This window comes from Paramisgurnus dabryanus, chromosome 13 (assembly GCF_030506205.2).
Source record: "Paramisgurnus dabryanus chromosome 13, PD_genome_1.1, whole genome shotgun sequence".
NCBI lineage: Eukaryota > Metazoa > Chordata > Actinopteri > Cypriniformes > Cobitidae > Paramisgurnus > Paramisgurnus dabryanus.
The window spans coordinates 10,077,949-10,103,686 of NC_133349.1; the positions used below are offsets into that span (position 1 = coordinate 10,077,949).

At 36.1% G+C, this 25,738-nt stretch overlaps 1 protein-coding gene and 1 long non-coding RNA gene across 2 annotated transcripts in view; one reads left to right on the forward strand and one right to left on the reverse strand.

Moving 5' to 3' along the window:
- Positions 1-25,738, forward strand: part of LOC135717684 (uncharacterized) — an 81,760-nt gene that overhangs the window by 36,107 nt on the left and 19,915 nt on the right. The gene's annotated exons all lie outside the window — the stretch shown is intronic.
- On the reverse strand, positions 18,322-23,750 carry trhra (thyrotropin-releasing hormone receptor a). Its single transcript, XM_065298537.2, has 2 exons — positions 22,538-23,750; positions 18,322-21,891 (listed from the first exon to the last, which is right to left on the reverse strand). The coding sequence occupies exons 1-2, from the start codon at positions 23,315-23,317 to the stop codon at positions 21,460-21,462; spliced, it is 1,212 nt and encodes a 403-aa protein (XP_065154609.1). The 5' UTR covers positions 23,318-23,750; the 3' UTR covers positions 18,322-21,459.

A 25,738-nucleotide genomic window follows, 5' to 3' on the forward strand; every position in this document is an offset into this window, starting at 1 on the left:
TCCTTCCTTCCTTCCTTCCTTCCTTCCTTCCTTCCTTCCTTCCTTCCTTCCTTCCTTCCTTCCTTCTTTCTTTCTTTCTTTCTTTCTTTCTTTCTTTCTTTCTTTCTTTCTTTCTTTCTTTCTTCTCTTTCTTTCTTTCTTTCTTTCTTTCTTTCTTTCTTTCTTTCCTTTCTTTCTTTCTTTCTTTCTTTCTTTCTTTCTTTTCTTTCTTTCTTTCTTTCTTTCTTTCTTTCTTTCTTTCTTCTTTCCTTTCTTTCTTTCTTTCTTTCTTTCTTTTCTTTCTTTCTTTCTTATGTGAGGTCAGAACAGCCTCTCTAATTGGCAGTGGTTATAAATGGCAAGCATGGAAACTTTTTCTAAAGTGTACTGTGGTGATGACCAATAGTGGCACACAGCGAGCTTACTGTGGTTAAGATAGGGCTTGACATTTACTCAGCACTGTGCCAAAGTGATCGTAACGAGGGGGTCCACATGATGTGCTTAGAGGAAAGCTTCAGAGGTCGATTTTTGCATCGTCCTGCGCTTATGTTTTCCAGGGAAGGAATGATTTTTGTTCTGAGTAAATGCTTGAAACAAGCCAAAACTCTTCTGTTTTTTAGCCTACCCACAGCAAAGCACTCTTACTTTGATACTTCTCTGGAAATCCTTAACTTAATGGCTTCCTGTACTGACTGTTGGTTGCTGTGCCGCCATACTGTGAATGTGCAGGTGTTTGTTCAGAGAGCAGATAAATGCACAAAGGAAAATTGTATTGCTTTTAACATTTTATTTTAATGTTGCTTTGTCATAGCTCTGGCAAATTAATGGAGTTCTTAGTTATAAAGAAAAACATTAATTAGAAATAGAAAGACAATTGTTGACATACAGTACGAGAACTATACATTTATGATACAGTACATTGTCAGAAAAACTACAAAACTATACCTTTTCTGTCACTGGGATGATACCCTCAAGAGTTCCTTTTTACCTTGTATGGGTAAACAACACATTGAAATGTAAACAAATAAACAAAATGTTTGCCTTTAAGGACATGTTTTGTACCAGTCAAATGTTAATGGTAAAAACCATTTAACTGTACCTTTAACAATAGGAACATAAGATAAATTAATGTAACCAAAAAGCTTTAACATTTTGTGTACCTAAAGGTAAAAAATGGAACCTTGGGGTACCACGCCAGCGACAGAAATGTACAGTTTTGTACTTTTTGGAAAGTGTAGCATTGACCTGATAATTTGGTCTTGAAGGAATGTGAATTTGAAAACAACTCGAACATCACTAAAATCACTTTTAAAACTCTAGAGGGAGACACACATAAGATGAATATGTTTGTTTCTCAGAAACACCAGAGATATTCTGAGAGGTATGAGACTTTATTTGAAGACTTCATTTGCTCTCCACTGAATCTTATTTCCGTCTAAAAGAAACACAAGTTAACTAATTTCTTTTTGTGAACATATATATACACACACACACACACACACACACACACGCGTGCACGCACACACGTGTCATAGGTGTCATAGCTCTGCAATCAAAAAATGTGGTTATTATTGAAGTCAATGGGACAAAAACAGCCACTAACAATAAACGAGGGAGAAAACAATTAAAAACTGATGCTACACAAAAACTAAAAATGCTTCAAAGCCAATGTTTTTACCAATCTTTGACATGCCCAAGACTATGAAAAAGGTTTTTAAAAAATCCAGGTTACAATCACTTTTTATATTGAAAATCAGTCATTTTGTGTGTGTTTTTTCCCCAAATCAGTGACACCACGTATAAACTTGGCAATTAAAGAGTTAAAATCATGATATTTTTGTGAGGATTTGGTAGTTTTGATCAGTACTGAGGTTGATTAACAGATTTATGAAAAATAATTTGGAAAAAATATTCATCTGATACATTTTTATAGCCGTTGAACAACATGAAAGGCAGTAAATTTGAACAATGCACAAGGGTTAATGAAATGTATAGCTTAAATAGTATTTATGCCAGATGCATAAATTGCAACACTCTGAATACAAAATATGACCTTTGCATGTAACCTTTTGCCTTAACATCAAAAACATTGTTTTCAAGAATCTTATGTTTAAGGTTGTTTTATTGTACCATAATGTCTAACAAACAGTATGCATTAAAAACTCTTTTAGCTAGCAAAAAATAAATAATTAAACAAGCAGACAAAAAAGGCTGCTTGCATTTTGAGTGCATGCTGTTTTCTTATTCTTTTTTCAGCTCGTTTATCAGCACGCCTTTGATAAGCTCTTTTGTGTGCTCTCTGTGTGTTAGGCAGGGAGTGCATGTGACTCGAGCATCCATTAACCATTCTTAATCACAACGAGAGCTTCCGAATATTCCCAGCGACATCGAGGGGATGAAAGAAAGCTGTCGGGCTATTATTGCCAATGCTGTAAATACCTACCACCCTCAAAGAAAAATATTACAGCTTACTGTTTACATCAAGGCTTGTCTAACCAATCTACAGAGAAAAATTGGAGAAATATGAATTGACCTTCTAATCATTGTTATCCTTGGTACCTGGTCAGGGTTCAGTTCCCGGGAAATGACATGCAAGATTTCTCAGAATGTTCCTTTCACTGATAACATGACATCACTGCAGTAGCACTGTGTTCCCAAAGACGAGATTGTTTCTTTTTTGGGGGGTTATGTTCACTTTCAAAACCTGTTGTTAAAGCTGACGTCTGTTGGAATGCTTCATTCTCTGAAAAAGGTACAAATGCTGTCACGGCGATGGTACCCTTTCAAAAAGTACACTTTTGTGCAAATTAGTACTTTAAAGGTACAAACTGGTACCAACTGTCTACATATCTGTATCTAAATTGTACATATTAGGTCCTGCAAGCACGTTACCTTTACAAACAGTTTCCATTTGACTTTCTATGGCTTTGCTCTTGGGTTATGTATAGTTGAGCCTTTCTTAAATGTTTATTTTTATAGGAACTGGGACTGTTTGTCTCATTGTCCTCGGGTTGAGGACGAGACCGAGAGAGAGAAACAAAATCCTATTAGCGTAGGGGCCGTTCACATGTAATGCAAGTGTCACGCAGAGATATGGTTTAAATCAGCTTGGTTCCAGACAGGCTAACTATTGTGGCATAAGTATGTTACCCACAGATGAGGATTTAGCAAATTGTGGCGCCAAGGCGAAGGTATCTATGGTATCTATAGGTCCCCCATCCGATCTTTAAAAGAAAATGAAACATGCCGACCTAGTGGCCACGCCCTTAATTATGCAGAACTTTAAGGCTTAATATAATTTTAAACGGATGAGTAACAAAAAAATTCTCCGCCTATATAGACCAAAAACACTTTTTGTACCAGGCTGTAAACATATTACTTTCTACTGTAAAGTTGGGCATTTTAACATCGAGGTCTATGAGAATCGACACCCTTTTGGAGCCAGCCTCTAGCGGCCTGTCGATGAATTGCAGTTTAAGTCACTTCCGTATTGACTTCATCAGAGAGATCAGAAGGTTGCCCCTACTGCTGGGTTTTAATGAACATGTAATGGGTTGTTTCACAGCGATGCCATACTTTGTTGGTTCTTCAAATGACCATTTAGTCAAATGTTCTTTAAAGAACTATTTCTTTTATACATTTATATATGTTTTATTATATCATTATTTATTTTAGATGATAAAGGGGCTTTAAAGAAGCATTTAGACAGAAAAGGTTTTGCAAAGGTTTATGGCATCGCAAAGCACCTTTTATTTAAAAAGTGCATATTTGTGATATGATTTACGAAATCACTGTAGTGAAATTTACCTATATTTTACGTGCTATAATTTTGTCTGGTGGAAGGTGTGCTTTGATACACCTTTATTCTACATGTTCTGTGGTTTATTTTGATAGGTGCAGTCTTTGTAGTGTTAAGAGAAGGAAAGCTTTGCACCTTTGCCATGTTCTTAAACATTAAAGTCTTTCCGCTTGCCAATATAGTTGCTATTTTTCTGCACTAAACAAGTGCATTTTGTCCAGATGTTTTCAGAGATGATGCTATAGAATAATAATTTAATAAAAACCCAATTTTGACAAAAAAATTGATGTTCCTGTTTGGTTTTTCCATATTTTACCCAACCATATGAAGAAACAACCAACGGGTTTTAAAGTGTAGCAATGTCACAAGAGATCATCCTTCATGTTGTCAGATACTCTATTGAAAATGCTCCATTGATTCCCTGAGGAAGAGAGACAAATTACTGCAAATTACTCCCTTACTATCTGTCTGGATAGCAAGGGAGGAAAGTCTGATAGGTTGCCTTCTGTTATGAAGTTCAGAACAAAATCTAATTAAAAGGTTGCCATCGTTTACTTAATTAATTTGATGATTATCATATTACTTGTGTAATTATTTTTCATGTTTATGTCCTTATTATAAATATGTTTGTTTATTAAGGCTGTCAATTGATGGGTCAGCTTTGTGTAATTACTTTCATTCTTTAAAAATAATGTTACATTCAAAGGCAATCAATATTAGGAAAGCGTCTGATAAATGCCGTCATCTAAATGTAAATATACTGCAATATATGCAGCTAAAGTCATTTTTTATTCTGTTCTAAATAACATCAACAATCTTACATAATGTAAAGAACATTCTGTGAATATAACCGTAATATCTTTAATAGCCAAATTGTGAAAACAATAATTGAAATAGGGATGCACCGATAGGATTTTTTAGGGGGGCGATACCGATACAGATTTAAACAGACAACTTCTGGCCGATGCCGATACCGATATTAAACACTTGTATACAATACTATACAGTTGGTCTATTAGCTAGTTTATTTCTGCATCAAATTATTTTTACTGAACATGGATTGGATCTAATTAACATTTAACTGACCAACATAATAAGAGAGGCACAAATTAAGCTAAAACAAATATAATAAGACAGCATGACAACCTTCAAAGGTGGTTTTTGATATTCAGCATTTATTTTATTAACAACATTAACTATTTTTTACATATAATGGATTTTTTTATGCAGTTAATTAATAAACAATCGGTATCGGCCTTTCTTGTGCTATTGCCGATATGCCGATGGTTTCAAATTCATCAAAAATCGTCCGATTAATATCGGCGGCCGATACATCGGTGCATCACTAAATTAAACTTTAAGTCTGCTCCTCTAGACGATCAGACGTTAATCTGGATTTCACAGACTTGTATTGTTTTTAAATATGCTCACCAATAGCTTTAATACCTCAGGGATTTGGCTGAGAGCTTCCAGATCCCAGAGGCACAAAACCGTGTGGACCTAGTGTCAGTTAAAATGCCAGGGAGAAATCCTTTTGGCACTATTTGGTAGTCAATGGATGTGTGTTTGCCAGTGTGTGGCATTTCTTGACAACTTTCATAACATAAATAAATTCAACTATTCAAGGCAAGAAATTCATCTTTACTAAAGCCCACAGACTCCTTAGATCTCTTCTGGTCATAGTGACTTTATGATTTTGTACAATCCCTAAATTCTTCTGACTTTCCATGCTGGTTCAGGCTAGTTTATGTTGGATAATGCTGTTCCTTGACAGTCTTCTGGGAGTTAATCCAAAACACAATTTATGTCGGTGACAAACAATTCTGGTCTTTACAACAGAGCCTGATAAACGTAATGGTTGAACTGTATACCCAGCTGTGAAAACAGATGAAAGATAGCCGGTGAGCGTGAAAGCAGCTGATCTCTCAAAATGTGTTTGCGGCCTGGCCTGCAACCCTGTGCACACAGATACACCCTGGGCTAAATCAGTCATGCTGTTTAAGAGAACAGTCAACTTAATCCTTTTGTTTTTATTTCTTAAACATCTCTCCATAAGTAGCAAATATTTGTCTACTGTTTTCTCAGATTAAGAGGGAGGGGTCTTATTTGAGTCACGATCCACCCTTCCTTCCTTCCTTATAAACCAAGTCAAAGGAAGCATGTTATAAACAATATTTCTTCGTTTTATGTAATGAATTCTGTGTCAATGTGACAAAGCACCAATATAGTTAAGTGTCAGTATGATTACTGTTTTCATTTTTTTATGGTACCGGCGAATGAAGCATATAATACTGTCTGTGATCTATTTAAGGGTTAATTAAAGGGAACTAGATATCAATATCTCAGAAGGATTTAATTTGGTTTCACTTCATCTCTGGTATTGGAAATGCTGACATTCCATTCTTACGCTTGCCCATAACAGACCACCAGCTATAAATCTCACAGCCTTCTGCACAATGTCACAGTATTATTAACTGCTTTTGAGTCCATTCACTTTAACCCTTACAAAAATTAACCATGTTTTTTTTTTGTTTTAACTGCAGTAAAACCATGGTTCATTTTTTGTAAGGTAACCCTATTACATATCATGCAGTTATCCAAGACAGCAGTGATAATGGACATAGACAGGGAGAGGTGTTTGGGTCTCCACTGACAAATTGGGCAATTTTCCGAGATTGCTTGTGATCTTGATGATGGTAACTTTTGTACTTCCCTAGGGATTGTTAAATTCAAACCGACCTGGAGTCAGATTTTAATTTTACCCTGACACTCTAGTGAGGCAAAGTCCGTTCCAAAAACACTGTCTATACCTACTTATTATAAGGGTAATGAGACATGCGTTGCATCCATGGATATGTCATGATCAGGCTGGTTATTTACTTAGCAAGCAACGCCAAGTTCATTTGCATTTGCAAATTAGTAGTCTGGCCAATTGGGGGTTTACTAAAATGTGCCTGATTACTTAATCTACCTCAGCTGTGCAGATTTCAGTCCTGAAATGAAACACAAGGCCGGAATGATTTTATTCATATTTGTACATACAGTGTAACGTGTTTTTATAGATTTGGGTAGACTCTGAAATTGTAGTTTGGTATTGTCAGTATCTATATGTAGTATTTACAACTTTAAAGCTGTGTAAAGTTTTTGATAACTTTAGAGATCTTTACAAACCCTTTGGAAGAATAAAGACAGAACTAATCATTTGTAAATGATGGAGGAAATGTATATACCGTAAATGAAATGTAATTTCAATGACAAAAAGGGAAAATTCAATGATTTTTTTTGTAATTTACTGTTTCTACACAAAATCAGCCTACATAATGTTAAGTAGGGGAGAGCGGCCAGGCACAACCTAACGCTTTTTGGTTTTGGCTCAATCATTTAAAAATTTTGAGTTTGATTCATTATATTTTTATACAAGCAACCCACACATCTGTGCTACAAATGACCATTTCAAGTTTGTTTCTAGTACTTTCTATTCTTGGAAAATACACCAAACGTGACAAAAGTGTAAACGTTACAACTTACCCCACAGGTGGGGCTAATTGTAACAGGCAGGGGTTAGTTGTAACACTTGCTAAAAATGAAGTTTGCAGGAAAATATTTCAACACTATTTTGTCTATATACTTGAAGTGGATATTGTTTATATATCTGTTAATAATAGACGGGTATCCACACTATTCATCCCTCATCTAACCATAGTTCAATTATAAATGGATACAAATGTCTAAAAATGTGAGAAAAGCAGCACAATTAAAAAAAAAACATTTTTATAAGTGACCAAGTCTGTAAAAACCATACTTAATAAGTCTTATTTTAGCTATTTATTTCATTAATCTTTGACATGACCTTATTCAGTCAATATTAAAGATATGAACAAAAATAATTTTTAACACAATTTTAATAAGATAGGCACATTTATTTTGTTGGCAGCCAGCAATCATTAGTGTGTTGCATTTTTAAAACAACGGCCAGAATTATGTTAGCTGTTTTCATATCATTGGTGCTGAGGGGTTAGTTGTAACACAGCGTTACAACTAACCCCCCTGGGTGAAAATATTTTTAAGCCTACCAAAAAAGTTGCTAAGAGCTGCAGACATATTTCAAAACGATGCTTTGTTTTAGTCAACAAGACACTGATTAATATGACATTCAGTAGCATTGAATTTGGTATCTTACACACCCAACTTAGAAACCGAAAAAAAATATAATGAAAAAATTTACTTATGCCACACTGAAAAAAATGATTCATTCAATTTACTAAATTTTTTTAAGGTAAGTGGTTGCAATCAATTTATTTAAGCTATATTAAAAAAAAAATGTAATACAAAACAAAACAAAAAACTTTTTTTAAATGTAGCTTAAATAAATTAATTGCAACCACTTACCTTAAAAAAATTTAGTAAATTGAATGAATAATTTTTTTCAGTGCACTAAAACACTCTTTTATCAATAACTCTATGAAAAAACATGATACATTTCCATAAATTTGAGGGAGATCGTCTTTTGGCAGCGTGAAAACAATACGGAAAAAACTAATCGCTCAACCCTGTAAACAGTCCATTTTACAACTAACCCCACGTTAGTTTTTCCCCCACACACCCATACATTTTGTTAAAATATGGTAAATGGACTGCATTTATATAACGCTTTTTAACAGACCTATGGCCATCCAAAGCGCTTTACAAGTAGCATCACATTCACCCATTCACTCACCAACCACCAAGCTTCCGATTTGTAGGCAACCTACATGAACAACTGAGCCAATGCCGCCCCAAATATAATCTTGATATCTTAAATATTGATAGAGTCAGATCATGTCAAAGATTGAAATCAATGTGAAACCAATATTTAAATTATTGATTTTAGACTAGATTTTACAGGCAGGCTCACATATGGACTTCAAAGGACCCAAAAAGTTCTCTGAAGTTGTACTTTGCCTTTGTATCTGTATCTGTAATTCAACTTTAAAATAGTACGTACATTTTTGCCCTGAGAAGCCAATTTAGACTCTCTCAAGAGTCCGTTTGTATTGGGGATGAGATGAAAATGATGCTCATATCTGTCCGCTCCAGCATGAGTCAAAGATGATCCGCGTCTTTCACCAAGAGGTGTGTGAGTCACAGATGCATATCGGTGTTTTCTTGGAAATGCAATATCTTTAGAAGAGAAAGAAACATGAAAAACATGCTTATTGGGCTCATATCACCTTTGCATTCTTAGCGTGACCAACCCATGGGAGCGCACAGATCTACGAAAAAATATTTATTGGAAATATGGTATTTACTCCCTTATTTACACTTTTTTTGAGGATTATAAAATCAGTTTTTTCTTTATAATTCCATCAATTATCTATTTTTATTACATAAAATTTTAAAATATGTAGGTTATATTCATAGATTGGAAGGCTTTTCAAAGATGAGGTCATCTTTAAAAGTATCCAATCTACCTGAATCCCTAGTTTTGTAGACACAAGAAAAGCACAAATCCTTAAAGGAAAACAGTCCTGGTAAACATGCATAAATTTGATAATACGCAAAGTGTCCAACAGATGTTGTGAAATGAGTGTTAGTGGCTTTAACACCTTATGGTGTACATAAATTTGTATATGTAGTCTGAGCCTTCCATGTAAAATGAATTACTGTATGCCACCAACTTTTTATTTCCGTATGTAGCTTTCCTTTGTATTTCCCGAAAGACATCTTTCATTTCAGTGGTTTATCTATAGCATGCAGTTTGATTAAACCAGCAGCATAACATCTTAATATTAAAAACAACCTTATTTTATCCCTTGACGCGGTATGGCCTTTCACAGCTTCAGTGTGGTAATTCCAGATGATCTGTTCATTTGAGTCACATCCATGGTTGTTAGCAGGTGCGTTGGGCTGTGTTGCTCTAGCATGACAGGAAGTTAATGGAGAAGAAGAACTACTTGACATTTGAAGTTGCTGACATTTTAAAACACACCTTTACCTGTGTAATTGTCTGTTCATAAATTATTAGTATAGTGTTATTTCCTTCTTGCCACATGCAATAACCAGGCATAAGGATACCAAAGTGTTTAACATGCATCAAGCAGAAAAAGTGGTAAGGGGGCACACATTGTTTCTCTTATGAATATTACGTTTGTGACATCATCTGATTAAAATGTAATAAAAACGATATTCCATATTTAAAGGCAAACAATGGTAAATGGGCGCTAACCTTCTGTTTAATGCATGTCTATATTTATTTATTTATTTTGAAACCAAAAAGTACCTTAACCAAAAACCACATCCTTGGGAGGGACAAGAAAGACTATACATTTAAAACCGCCAGCTAGTAGACTTTCCCTGATTGATGTGACTTCTCACACTGCCATCAGCTGTCTTAATAAGGAACCTGATAAGCATGCATATGAGTGACCTCCAAGCAGCCATTGGAGAAAATGGGGTCACCAGATATGCATTTACCCGATCTGTCTCATAATTCAAAAACTTTCTATCTTATTTTTAACAGTCTGCACGAAACACATACCGAGACCGCAAACAGTCCCTTGACGCAACAAAACCTGGCAAGCAAGCACAGGAGACAGTGGGTGAGCTGGCATTAGGTTTGACGAAGCAAACACAAAGTAAGAAATGGAAAATCAGATTCCAGTGGGGGTCCAGTGATGTGCAAGGAAATATAATTCATACTAATAGATTAGATAATTATATCTGAAATGGTACACACTGATGAGATGGTTATGCGGGATAACTTCATATCAGCGGCATAATGCGATGAAATATAAGTATAAATGAATGATTCAGAGCAATCAAGGCATATTTATTCATGACTCCACATTCCAAAAAGATTTGGAAATTTGCACTTTATTTAGACATCTGATTTAGAAAACCGATGCGATGTAATATTGAAATTCGGTGATTAACTTAATTACCAATTTAAAGCCTTTTTGCCCCAGGTGCCCAGTTTTTAGACTAGCTATTAGTTAAACTAGCTGTAAAGCAAATGATAAATAAAACCACAAGCAAATATGTTTTGTTGGTTGTAGCTGTATTGGTTTAGCTGGCTGGCCAACAAACAGGCCAGGATGACAAGGTGTGACTTTTTAAGACAAGCAAACCAGCTTATGTTGATGTTTTGTTTTTAGCAGGGAAAATCTCAAGGATCCCAGTTTGTAAAATATATTGATATAATGTCATCTCAATTACACATTAAATTAGAATAATTTTTCTTACTGCCAATAAAGGCTGTAATTGTATTTTTATTTATGCACCAAGCTATTAGACTTGATGGTTCTCGTTTAAGTCACATAGTTTTAATCATAGTCATTAGTGATTCTAAATTAGTAATGTGCACATTTAAAACAATAACTGCATCTGTTTATGAGGGCCCTTGAGTTTGGCCTGTTGGAGTCAATGGACTGATGTTGCTCTGTATGTTTAAGTGGCACATAACTGTAATAGCATTGGTTTAACCAATGGTGTAAACACACATGTACGTTTACCAGTGGAAGATAGAGGGAGGATGTGGGAAATAAGACAGATCTGCATGGTAATAATTTAGACAAGCATTGCATGAAAACCAGTTCACACCAAATCCGCTCTAAAATATTGCATTGTTTCAACCTGTGGTTGGATCAAATGTGGACAAATCCAACAGTTGGGTTAGACATAACCCTGTGCTGGGTTGTTGTTACCCAACCATGGGTTTCCTGCTGTTGGGTTTGTCCATATTTGACCCAACCATAACTTAAAACAACCCAACATTTGTAATTTTGTCATTTTCAGACTGCTGAAATTCAAAAGGGCCTTTGAAGTTCTATGAAAAAGATTTATTGTCGTGTGGGACGTCAAAATGTTTCAACTGCCTTGTGAGAAATCAGCCGATGGAAGTTTGAACCCATGAGCAGATGGGTCTCCATCGCCTGAGCCCCCCGCACTAAACTTTTGTGCCCTGCAATACTTTTTTTTGTAAGAAATCTCTGGCGTTTTGCTTAAATAATTTTTTGTGTGTTGTAGTTGCACACACAAATTAGTGGTAAGACTTTACAAGGTTCCATTTATTAACATTAGTAAATGCATTAGCTAACATGAACTAACAACGTGCAATATTTTTAAACACTGTTTATTAATCTTTGTTAATGTTAGTCAGTACCATTACCAAATGTTCAGTGTGTGTTCATGTTAATTCATTGTAGTGTTGTAGTTCTCAAGACCACTTTTTAAAGGTCTTGGTCTCGTCTTGGAATTGACCGCTTTTTTACTCCGTCTTGTCTTGGTCTCAGACAAAGAGGACTCTGAATTTTATTTCAAGATCGGTCAAGACCACAACTGATGGCACATCACAAATTTATTTTTTATCATTAATTTTATGCAGTTTATTTATATTTGGCATATGATGTTGGCATTGTTTAAGCATTGTTTAAGTTTCTCCCAATGACAATTTTTCTAATTTTATCACTAAAAATGCCTGCATTGTGTTAAGTGGATGGCAAGCCATGGAAAGACAGTTCAGAATAAATGGTTACGTTGATTTCAGCTCTTTATAGTGTTTATTCACTTTTATTTGCCTATAGACAAAGATAAATTCTCACATATCTGCAATGTCTTTGATTATTTTATCAATTTTATTTCTCTGATGGCATACACACACACACACACACACACACACACACACACACACACACACACACACAAGTGCACACGCACGCACACACACACACACACACACACACACACACACACACACAGAAAAGACGTCCCTAATCATATGCATAATCCACATTTTATCATAAGAGTTTTAATGCAGTGACTTGCACTGGTCTTGGTCTTGACTTGGTCTTGGCCTGTCTTGGTCTTGGTCTTGACTTGGTCTCGACCCTTTAAAGTCTTGGTCTTGTCTGAGTCTCGGCCTGTCTTGGTCTTGGTCTTGGTCATGACTTGGTCTTTGTTAAGGTGGTCTTGACTACAACACTAGTTCATTGTGCATTAACTAATGTTAATCGATACAATTTATTAGTAAAGGTTAAAATTGACATTAACTAAGAATAAAAAATGATGTAGGAGTATTGTTCATTGTTAGTTTATACGAACTAAATGTCACGTTAGAAAAAGCAGCCGACAATAGTCCAGAACTGCTTCAATATTCTTTAAAATTCATCTGTAAAAATGACATCAAACCAGCACATATTTTTATGTTACTTTAACTTAACAAATTAAGTTAAACAATTTCAACTAGTTTTTATAAGTTATGTCAACGTATTACAAGTTGAAACTTAAAATAGTAGGTTGAATTGACTTGTATAACCAAGTTGTTTTAACTTCAGGCTACATTTTTTTTTACAGTGCAGGGTAAGACCTCAAGCTTCTTGATAAAATGCCATGAGTAAGATTTTACAAATTATGAAAAGGGTGACTACAATGTAGATAATAAAATATATGAGAGTTTTGGTTTATTTTGGATGCCTTTAGTCACAACATAATTTAGATACATTTGTGTTTTGACAATCATAATCAGAGCTTACTATTATTTTAAAATGTGAAAAAATATAAATAAAAAAGAGCTAAATGTTTTTTTCAAACCTTTGACCGGTATATATACATTCACATACTTTTAAATAGATTTATTTAAAATCGAGCTCCTTTAATCTTTGAATACTGAAAGAAAGGAAATGTCACTGTGATTTATGTTGTAAATACAAAATACTATTAGGGTATTTCTAAATAGCCAGAGATATTCTGGGTTTAATCCTACATGTAATTGGGAAAAGCACCCACTCTTTCTTTCAATTAAACTCAGAACACCCTGACACCATAACAATACTACGATTCAGGTTAAGTGTGATTTGATTAATCTCTAGTTTAAATTGCTGGCTTTGACTTGTTGTTTTGGATTAGTCAGAGATAAAGTAGCTTATCGGATTTGTCTATCCATGGTCCGGTTTTATTAACCCAAACAGACCTAGTATCAATGCCCTCGCCAAACCTTTCCCTCCGAGTTTCTTCTGCAGCTGTCCACAAGAAACTCATCAACTTGAGCTGTGACGGATATAAAATAATGGTTGCCTAGCAACCCCAGTTTGAGATTTTTGAATGCCAATGAGACTTCACTGGTTCATTCATTCCAACATGGGAATGATAGAGGTTAATCATTAATTTTAGGCACCGTTCGGGGAGAAACATCTGCTCAATCTCCCATCCCATGTAATATGCACACTGGGTGAAGTGTTATATGGCACAGTGTGTCAACTTCAGAAATAATCCACAGGGAATTTTGCTTATCAGTCAGATGTTTGATTTCCCAAACTATAACACAACCAGCTTGCTCTTTTAATGGAGTCAAAGCAATTGCTGAGGCACATTCAGCTCAATTCTGCTTCGGTACATTCGGCTCATCCCTTTTTGGGTTGAAAATAACCCAGCATTTTTTAGTGTGTATATTATGGATTGATGTAATGAGAAATGTTTTGGTTTGATGTTGGTTTAGTAATAGGGCAGAACACCTGGGGCCAATTGCATAGCTGCTAAGTTAAGGGCTGTGTCCAAAATAGCACTGTATACCCTTATATAGTGCACTATTTAATAGGACAGCCATTTGAACATGCATTATCAAGTGCATTCATACAATCCCATAATGCACTGCAATAATGAGTTCAAATTCAATTGGACAAATCAAATTTTTTGTAATGACCAGTCTTTTTTTAATGACCAATACACAAAATAACATACATTTTAAATGACGAGCCACACACAGGACGGGCTAAATGCATGTTGTTACGAGCTTCGCAACGTGCGCCCTCGATAAAGAAGTCACCGGCTGCCACTGCGTGTATCTGCACATCAAGACCATACAATCTTAAGAACTTTGAAGAGCAAAAAGTTGCCTCGGTGTGTAGGCAAGATTTATTTAAATGATATCAAGTGAGCTTTACTTTTGTTATCACCTAACCAATGACCTCTTCAACAGCCTGTTATTACGTGGTCTAGACTTGCTTTGTTCATCTCGTGCAGTGATTGCCGTGCCATTAAAGGCTATAAAGCCTGTATCATTTACAAAAGCTGCAGTGCTCTTTAGATTTTCTTAGAATGTGCTTCTGAAATATCATTTTTTATTATAGACTGTTTTTAATGAAAATTGATTTGGGTTGGAAAAGAAGAACCTTAAAGAGCTATCAAGAATGATTGTTCAGTATGGTTAAAAGTCACAAAACATCAAGCAGTAAAGTTAAACTTTCAACATTCACTAAAGCCTTTTGGTTTAAACATTAATGTTTAAAATGATTTAACATTTATAATTGAGATTATGTTTAATGCAATTCTCATGTTTTCCAGATTTATATATAACTGGTTTTTGGAAAGCTTTATATGTTTTAGAAAAGAAAGATGCATTGTGTATTTTATGTATTTTGTATAGCTGAATCACAAGACACTAACTCTGATTATGAGATTATGCGAGTATCTGGCAAACCCGAGCGTCTCTTTTATCATAAACCCTTTTTATCATAACCACTTATTTTGACAAGACACGTGATGCACATAGACGTGCCGAACACATATTTTGAAATTACGAACCACACACATGACGGGCTACATACATGTTGTGACGAATTACGCATCGAGTGCCCTCGAAAAAAGAAGCCACTGCATTTGTGAAAATAATGCATTTCAATTACTGACTAAAAACCTTTTCAATGCTATAAAGGTGACATTACTGAACCGAAACATAAGAGATAAAAAAAAATGCTAATTTACAAGCAAACATGTCAGATGCACTTTAAGGGTTTTTCATCTGTGCTCTTCAATTGTTGATTTTAATTAAGGCTACAGAACAAAAAACTAAAATTAAGACTATGAAAAGGTAAGAAATTGTTTTTTCAAGAACCTTTGGTGGTTTATTTTTGGTTTAACCAAAAATGCTGTACACAGCCTGCTTTACATGACATTAGTCATTTTCATCAAATCTCATTGGTGTGCAGGAGAAACAGCTGACACATTACTGATATCTCATTTGTTTTTTTCCTTGTGGTTAATCTGTGGCAGTGTTTAATGTTTACAAACAAAGCTGTTTTTCATTTCATTTGCATGATTACATGATTTCTTTGGTGTTTTATGTGTTTTTGACAGAGAAATGTTGAAAATTACAGTTCCTGTCACACATAATTGAATGAAAACAAAACAGAGGCAGCACTTGTCAATGTGAAAATGCGTTAAAATGTGTGAGGCATCTTGGGGAGTCATGTTTTGATGAACGGGAAAACCATGAGTAATAGATTTCTGTCTTTTATTTTGAGTAAGACAGATCGTGCCTGATAGTTAAAACAAATATTGGTTTAGATAAATGGTCTACTCCAAAACCAATCAGTCTGGAAAAGGCATTTTTCACACCCTTAAGTCAACATTTGTATATAAGTGTGAATAAGAAAACGGATACTGGACACATCCACATGAAGCCAGAGCTTTCCCTATCCAGTCTTTTTTCCAAGTTTTGAAAAATGTCCGTTAAACCGGTGTGTGTATCAGATCAGTATGTGGTGCTTTAATTTTGCCACAGAGATAGACTGAAAATGGAGAAGATGACTTTAAACATGCACATAAACCTTGCTGTGTCCATAATCATTTGTTGCTTGCCGTAGCAGCAAATGAGCAGAAGATTTTGCTTTAGTAAAGTTAATAGGCTCACTACCTTCTGCAGCACGAACACAAGCATGTAGTCCGTTATTGTTTTTGTTGCTGTGGTGTCTGACTCATACCTGTCAACCCTCCCGTTTTTGCCAGGATTCTTCTGTATTTTACCATTCTTTCCCACCATCATCCCATCATTTCCCATGTTTCTCCCGTATTTTTAGAAATAATTAAACTTATTTCAAGAATTTTTTTTCTTACCCCAATGGCAGATTATTATATATTTTTTTTTGCCTGTTTTAAGCACAAATTCACTTAAATTTTATATTTTTTTGTTTTAAAACTAGAATTATTAGGTAACACTTTATTGTTAATCATAGAAGAACCATTTTTAGTGCCATATAGCACCAGTGAAGCACCTGTGTAGAACCATATAGTGCTTTGTAGAACCATATGTGGTGCTATAGTGGTGCTATATGGCCCCTATATGGTTCTACACAGGTGCTACACAGGTGCTTCACCGGTGCTATATGGCACTAAAAGTGGTTCTTCTATGGTTACGATCCAAAGCAACAGTTTTGGTGCTATATAGCACCGTTTGTTTTTTGAAAGTGTATTTTCAGGTTACAGCAGCAAACTTTTAATTTTCCATCAGGCTTAGTACACAATGTAACTACAGAAGAGTCAAGCTTTAAATAGGAAAAATATTAAAAATCTTTGGTCATTTAGAGTTCAAATGTTTATCTCTAGGGGAGCTGGAAAAAAGCCTATTTTCAAAAAACGTGGAGTGTCCCTTAGCCATACTTGAGCAGCAATTTATTTGTATTTTTTCAAAATACATGTAGCTATTCAGATTTAAATTGAAGCCTGGATGATTGTACAGTGCAGTATCCTAAAATAGTCCTGAAAGTGGATTGAACGGTTATCTTGTGTGGGTCAAGTGTTGACATAAGTGGGGCTGTGTTTGGGCGGTAGCAGTTTACAATAATCTGTCCTGCCATGCTTCTTGCTTTTGTTATTGAGGGACCTTTAGTTCAGTTCAATGCTTTATCTCACATTTAACTTTAAGGCTAATGCTGGATGATGTTGTTTGTGTCTCGTTGGCCCTAGCCACAGAATTCAATCTGTTCAATATGTGCAGAAATTTAGTTATATCCAATTAGACAAAGCATGCAAGAAATTTTTGTAAAGATTAAAGCTGATTTTTTTCAATGTGTGTTCAATGAAAAATTACTTGCAGGAGTAATTTGGGTGGACTGATAAAAAAGATGCATGCATGTAATGGCCTGTAAATTTAACTAGACAAAATCTTAAGGTGTGACTTTGGTAAGGTCAGTTTTTTGGTCATATAATGCCGCATGTAGGCCTGTGCTGTCAAGAGCGATCCAACATCACGCCTGAATAATCCATACGTTGCATTTAATTTTGCTTACTTCTGCAAAGTTTGTTATTTATTACCCTTCACAGATTACTTTGTTAATAGCCCACTTCGCTATATAGACTAATTATTTATTATCGGAGAGCGGAGGGAATGGTTCTGTTGCATTCATCTTCTGCACTAAATATGTCTGAGTCGCCGTAAGCTCAATATGCTTTATCAATGAGGGACCAATAACAAAACTGCTTCTGCAATGAAATCATGCTCATGTTTGACCTTTAACCTGGCCAACCATAAACCCGGCGTGGTCTAGGCTGTCTTTTGTCACCATACTTGACAAAAAAATCAATTTGATATCCGGATGATTTTGGAGAATTGAGGTTAAATCTGTTTGATTGGATTTTATGTTGCAGCATTGAAGCACATCACAACAAACGGAAATGAATTCTGATACATTCATACACAGCCTGCAGCATTAGCATAACTTCTGAGCATGAAATCGCATTTTGCACAAATGGGATTGACAAACCAAGAGAGATTCCCAAACATCTTCTACCACTTTATTTTTAGCCAACAACTGTACAAAATACAAATACAAAACATGGTTTGAAACGGCAGGAAACAGTATTGAAACATTAACATAATTGATTTACTGATACGTGTACTCTCCATTTTTTTGCTCACATCACAACAGCTGTAAATTTTTTTTCTTACTGTTCATGCATCACGACTGATGATGAAAAAAAGAAATTATTTTGGTTAAAAATGCTATATCAAAAGCCATGTTTACTTTATAGTAACCTATTAAAAACTACAGGATCACCACTATTTACAGCATAAAGGTATTTACAGAAACCAAATTATAAGTAAATTACTTTCTATTAAATTTTTTACACTCTAAAAAATGCTGGATTATTTATAACACAGGGTTGGGTCAAAAATGGACAAACCCAATTGCTGGGTTAAATTAACCTAGAAAATTTCATATTTGACCCAGCAATAGATTTAAACAACAAATCATTTTGGGTTGAAACTAATGAAAAAAAAGAAAGTACAACCCAGCCAGCCAAGTTTGTCCTTTTTTGACATTTTTTGTGTAAATTAAAATTTAATCAGTAACGACCTAGATAGCAATATATCAACTGGATCTGCTCTGAGGTCGACAACTCAGGTGCAATCCAGCCCATTGCAATCTGGAAAACATCTAAAACACATACCCCCGGTTTCACAAACAAGGCTCAAGGCTACTCTTAGACTAAAACACATGTTTGAGCTGCCTCAACTGAAAATAACTTGCCCTGACAGAACTCAGTGCCATTGATTTGTATCAAGATACACACCAGTAATGTTTTTTTTTTCTAAGGCATGTTTATAAAAGATGCTTAAAAGGATAGTTCACCCAAAAATCTTTTATTCACTCTCATTTTGTTACAAACCTGTATACATTTCTTTGTTCTTATGAACACAAAGAAAGATATTTTGCGAATGGACCATATTTACTTCCATAGTATTCTTTTTCCTACTATGGAATTAAATGGGGTCCACAAATGGTTTGGTTACAAACATTTCTCAAAATATCTTCCTTTGTTTAACTACTGTAAGGCCTAGTCCTGACTTTAACTAAGCCTTGTCTGTGAAACCAACAGTGACAGCTTGTGACTGCTCATCCGAGGGGCGCTAATTCAAAATAAGTGTTCGGAGTGTCATGTGTGTGGTTCCTTTTTTCAAAATATGTGCGCGTCAAGAGATCCTGTGTTCATCATGTGTTTTGTCAAAATAAGTGCCTGCTACACACGCGTCAAAACCGTTTATGATAAAAGAGACGCTCACTTTCACAAAATACACGTAAGACACTCCCTTAACAGTAAACTCTGTTACGCATGAGATTATGCGAGTGTCTGGCAAACACAAACGTCTCTTTTATCACAAACCCTTTAGTTTTGTATAAAAAATATATATGTTGACAGTGGCGGCCGGTGACTTCTTTTTTTGTGGCCGCTCGATGTGAAGTTCGTCACAACATGTATGTAGCCCGTCATGTGTGTGGTTCCTTTTTTCAAAATATGTGTTCTGCGCGTCGAGAGATCCTGTGTGCATTACGTGCCTGCTGCAGATGCGTCTAAAGGGTTTATGACAAAAGAAACGCTCGCGTTTGCCAGATACTCGCATAATCTTATGCGTAAACAGTACTGTTAAGGGAGCGTCTTGCGTGTATTTTGTGAACGTGAGCGTCTCTTTTATCATAAACGGTTTTGACGCGTGTGCAGCAGGCACTTATTTTGACAAAACACGTGATGCACATGGTTTACATGACGCAACGAACACATATTTTGAAAACGCAAACAACACAGATGACACTCCGAACACTTATTTTGAATTAGCGCCCCTCGGATGAGCAGTCACGAGCCGCCACTGTATGTTGAAGTGCTTTATGCATAAATGTTATGTAATGTTATGGCCAGACAATCTGCAGCTTATATTATTTGGGTAAATTTGTATTTTTTTAAAAACTTACATTTCAGGTAAAACAAATAAAAGCTGAGAAACAATCCACAAAGTGTGAAAGCCATCTCAATTTTTCTATAAAACCAGCCAATCATGTTAAATAGACTTGTGTTAACAGTTTGTTTGTTAATAAAAGTATCTGATTGTCAATATACTATTACAAATGGCTTTGCAGAGACAGGTAGCAAAAATCTGAACAAGCCTTTCGTACAGTATGTGGTTTCTTTGAAATGTGTAAACATCAAGCTGAATGCATAATATTAACTGAAGCTCTGTCCCAGCACATACAACATATACATATATAAGTACAGTATAATGAATGTTGTGACATTCAGTACACTCTTAAAAATTAAGGTGATAAACAATGCCATAGAAGAAACATTTTTGGATGTACACTAAAAAATTTGCTGTAAATATGCAGCTGGTTGCCAGTAACTTACTGTAGAAGATAAAGACTGAAAATGTTTCATGTTTATTTAACTTTGAACAAACTTTTGCCAGTAAATAATATAAATGTAAAATCTACAGTAAGTTGCTGGCAGCTAGTTGCCAGTAATACCCAGTAATACTGTAATTTCTACAGAATTTTTTTTTTTACAGTGTATGGTTCCATAAAGAACCCTTTGAATATCTATAAAAACCGGTTTTATAGATTATAAAAATGTAAGAAAGCTTTTAAATCTATCACTTGGGATCCTTTAACCGTAAAGGTTTTTGAAGAACCAAAAATGGCTCCTTTTGAAACCTTTATTTTTAGGAGTGTATTAATAATGGATCCAATGTATGCTTCTTGTTTGTGCTTTGTAAAGTTTAGCACCACACTTGTGATGTCATGATGAACCTATACACAGACTCACAGAGACAAAATTATCAGTTTCCATCCGCTGTTACCGCCAGTGTTAACGGTCTCGGTTTTGTATTGATGCTTAAATCGTTACTATGGTAACCAATGTAGATACCCCAGACACTCACTACACCATCTGAACCACATCATATTTCATCAATTACAAAATGATAGTGTGAACGGTAGTTTTAAAGATTAGATTTAAAAAACAAATCAGATTTGTGTGCAGTGCAATGCTTAGGTGGCATATAATATGACACCCTAGTAGGACCAGTTTACACTGTGAAACTATTGACACTGCAAATTAAGCTGAAGTCCTCCTGCTTCACCAAACATACCAACATAGATTTAAGCATTAGCCACGTTGTCCTTACTAACTAATGAGGACTCTTTAAACGACAACCTCTTCCTTCCAGGCAGGAGCTCTTCGGCCGCTTCACGGATGTCATCTAGTTCTGTGGTGTAGTGGTCTGGGCTTTCGCCATTGGAGGTCTCCTTTATGACACTGTATGTGAGGGCCACGCTGTACGTTGGGGGCTTCTCAGAGCGCTGGGGCCCACAATGGCACAGTTTTTGAAAGGCGGCACGAAACTTCTGGGACATGGCGTTGTAGATTATAGGGTTGATGGCACTGTTCATGTATATGCAGAGACGGCAAAAGAGAAGGAACCAGGTGTCCAGATAGGCCTCCTTCAGGAAGGAGTTGACCACCACCAGAGTCCGATAGGGCATCCACAGCAGAGCAAACAGGATCACCACCACTGCCAGCATCTTTGTCACCTACATAATATAAACAAAACAACATATCAAGCGGTTGTTTTTTATTTATTAAGACATCAATTAAATGAATTGATTTAAAGGGCTATTTAAATGTGCACGGTGCTTTTAATATATATCATTTGATATTTATAATATAGGTAATGACAAAGGAATGCCTGTTTTATTATAGAGGAGGCAACATGAAGGCATATTTTAATTTCTTATTCAATCTTGACCTTTTGCAACCTGATTATCACGGTACAGCTGATGCATTGACAAATATGACCAACCCATAACGTGTCGGTTCGTATTTGGAAGAGTCTGGTTTAAAAAGTATGGCTTTCTTCACACGATTTTAGACAGCCAGACACTAAAAGCCCCCTGAGGCAACAAAATTACGCGCAGTCGCTCCGAGTTTATCAGATGGACTTTGATTTCACAATGCATTTGAACCTTTACCTGCCCTAGGCTGTCACAAGCATTTCTCAAACAAACAAAATACAGAAACTGTTCGTTCATGTTCACGAATTCCGGCTTTTTAAGTGTCTGAATTCAAGTCGCCATAGCGTACCGTTAACTCTCCACGCGCGCAATTACGCACGGTAACGCGCGCCAATAAAAACTTATTTCTTGGTTAAATAAACTTTAAATAAAACCTGCACTTTACCTGCCTCCGAGAAGCTGCTGTTGTGCTGGAAGAGCTCTTTGAGTTCACTGATTTATTCCCTAAAGACGACTCCTTTTTCCAATTCCTTCGACTTTCCATGGGATCCGATGGGAGTGGATTGAGAATCAGAATTCTCGCGATCAAACCATATAAAACAGTAGCCAGCAAAAGCGGGACAACGTAGAACAGTGCGAAATCGGTAAAATATATCGGTAAATACATGTTTCGCGACACTTTGTAGGCGCACGAGGTTAGGATGACGTTCTCATAAACTATCTCTTTAGTGTCGGAAAGATAAAACCACATAACGCAATAGAGGGACGTGAAAACCCAAACGAAAACGATGATCTTTTTGGCTCTGGAGAGCGTGCACAGGAACTGTGCTTTAATCGGGTGACATATTGCGATGTAGCGTTCGATGGTGAAGGCTGTGATGGAGCATGAGGACGCGTTGATGCCCAGGTACTGAAAGTAAGTGATGGAGAGACAGCCGGCGTATCCGTACACCCACTGGCCGAAAAGACTCTCTGTGATGTTGGGCAGCCCCGCTGCTGTTAGGACCATGAGGTCGGCGACCGCCAGGCTCACCAAGTAGCAGTTAGTCGGGGTACGCATGTGCTTTGTGGTTAATACAACCAGAATGACCATGACATTGCCAACAATTCCAATCCCACAAATAAGCATCACTGATAATATGCTTACGACTTTGTAATCGACACTGTAATCAGTCCATATCGGAAGAGTCTGGTTGTCAAATGGTAATAAAGTGCTGTTCTCCATATGATCAACTTGGATGTTTTCCGTTTGTGGCTCAAAAATTACTTCTCAGCTGGCATCCGCGCAAAAATGTCATGTTTTAGTATCCCGTTAAAATTCAAGAGAAAGAAAATTTCTATAAGATTTTTTTTGCATTTTAAATGAACAAAAAAATCCAAGTGCAATGTCCGTCGTAATTTGTGTGATATGCAATCTTCTGCCCGGTGCGCGTAACTGTGGAGAGCTCACTGAGGTGTTGCAGCGCCCAGGGCTGAACAGGCTGATGTGGTCTCACAATACGAGTCCAAGAGCGTCAGAAAAGGGCAGGTTGTGCCATGCGTGATCCTGCAGCAGACAAGAGAGAAAGTGTTCGCCTGTCTGTTCAGTTAGGCTTTATGTTAAAAGGGAAAAGTCTTAAATATACTGTAGGCCTATTTCCGATTCTAATTAGAGTGTTTTTAGTGCAATATGGTGTTTGTCTACAAGTCACTTTGCTTTATCATGTCCAAATAACGCTTTTTGTTTGTTTCGAGCTACAGTATATGAGGTCAGAGATTGTTCCAAGTCGGTCAGGTTTGTTTACACCTAGAATTCATGAGGTTCACACCCAGGAGAGAGCCAGGCCATTATTGACACTTGACTGAGTCTATTGAGGACCTGTTTGCATCATCACTAAGTGCGCCCTAATGTTCTGGACTTAACGGGTTTAAACAGTCTAATGTGTATTTACAGTATGAGGATAAAGTGACCACTGTGAATATTGGTCTTACTTTGATGTGTTTTATTGTCATTAAAATAAACCATTAGTCTGGCAAGGGACATGAACATTCTGGAACAGCACCAGGGAGAGCAAACAGTGACAGACCTGTGCATTTAAATATAAGGCGGAAGATAGCATTTTTTGGGGGGGGGGGCAGGTACATTAGCATATAAAAATAAAGTGGTAACACATACAATATGTATTTGTTAACATTAGTAAATGCATTAACTAACATGAACTAACAATGAGCAATATAGTTTTTCAGCATTTATTAATATTTTTATGTTACTTAATGCCAATTATACCATGGGGCTGTTGAATTCTTTATTCTGATTGGTTGAGAAATGTTCCATCACTGAAAAAAAGGCTGGATTTACTTAAAAATGTAGTGCATCATTTTTTAATCCATTTTTATGTAAGTTTCACATGGAATTTTAAGCAATTGATGCAATTTCTTAAAATTTCAAGTCAAACTTAAAAAGTGGATGCAAAAATTATGCATTATATTTCTATGCATTATTTTTTCAACAAATGCACACCTGACCTGCACAGCAAAATCACCAGTGTTAAATCAACACTGCTGGTGTTCATATGAGTAACACTAGACCTGGTGGTCCCCATATAAACACCAGCAGTGTTGATTTAACACTGGTGATTTTGTTGTGTGTCAAATGTCTGTTATAAAGGTGGTATAAGCCAAATAATTGACTCCAGTTCTCTGAAGTATTTGAAAATAATGCACATCTGCAGTGCGTATCACATTGGGTGTGCAATATTTTGTAATAATTCAACGGCCAGTTCATCAATTATTCCTTACTTCAATTATTCATGTTAGTTCATTGCAAACTTGAAAACAGTTCCAACTTTTTTTTTAAATGGTTTAGTAAAATTAACATTAATTAAAGGATAATTCCGGTATTTAACACTTTGAGTCTCATTTCTGGTTTGTTTTGGATGAACTACAGTGATGGACACAGAAATTTTGACAATGGGTCGTGTCTTGACTTTTTGACTTGTTTAGAAGCGTCTCTTGACTGCTTCAGAATGGAAGTTAAGGGCCATGCACAAACATGCCATTAAAACAACACTTATCATTTTCAAAACTGTACTACTCACCGAGTGGTTCGTGGTGTTCGTTGATGATTAAAAACAAATATATTGGCGCAATGTATAATTTCAATCCGTGTTATTTGCTATAGTGGAACTATTTTTTCAGATACCTCACAACCGCGTATATACTTCTGCTCTATATGTGAGTCTGAAGCGTTAGCACACTCCCGACCACTTGATGGCTCAACCACTTTGCCATACAAGTACGCTCGGTGTCTAGCGTATAGACAATCACAATCGAGCTCAACTTCAAACCTAAAGCTGCTCACTGAGCCATCAAATATGGAAAAAATTTCTTCTGAGAGAAACTGAGCGAAAAAACTACAACCACATGTAAACAGACCCTTTTCTGTTGCCCGGCGGCGGAGTGATATATCAGTGAGCAATGAGTCTTCCAAGAGAAGTCAATGGAATTTTACAAAATGCCAAATAAAACACGACAGAAACTGTATTTCACTACACAACTTGTTTTTAATCATCAACGAACACCACGAACCACTCGGTGAGTAGTACAGTTTTGAAAATGAACGTTAAGTGTTGTTTTAATGACATGTTTGTGCATGGTCATTGACTTC

Excerpts from the sequence above, each read along its gene's own strand:
- trhra (XM_065298537.2), bottom strand. The coding sequence starts at position 23,317 with ATGGAGAACAGCACTTTATTACCATTTGACAACCAGACTCTTCCGATA. Across the intron at positions 21,892-22,537 it reads CAGCAGCTTCTCGGAGGCAG|GTGACAAAGATGCTGGCAGT; the intron begins GTAAAGTGCAGG and ends TATATTATGTAG.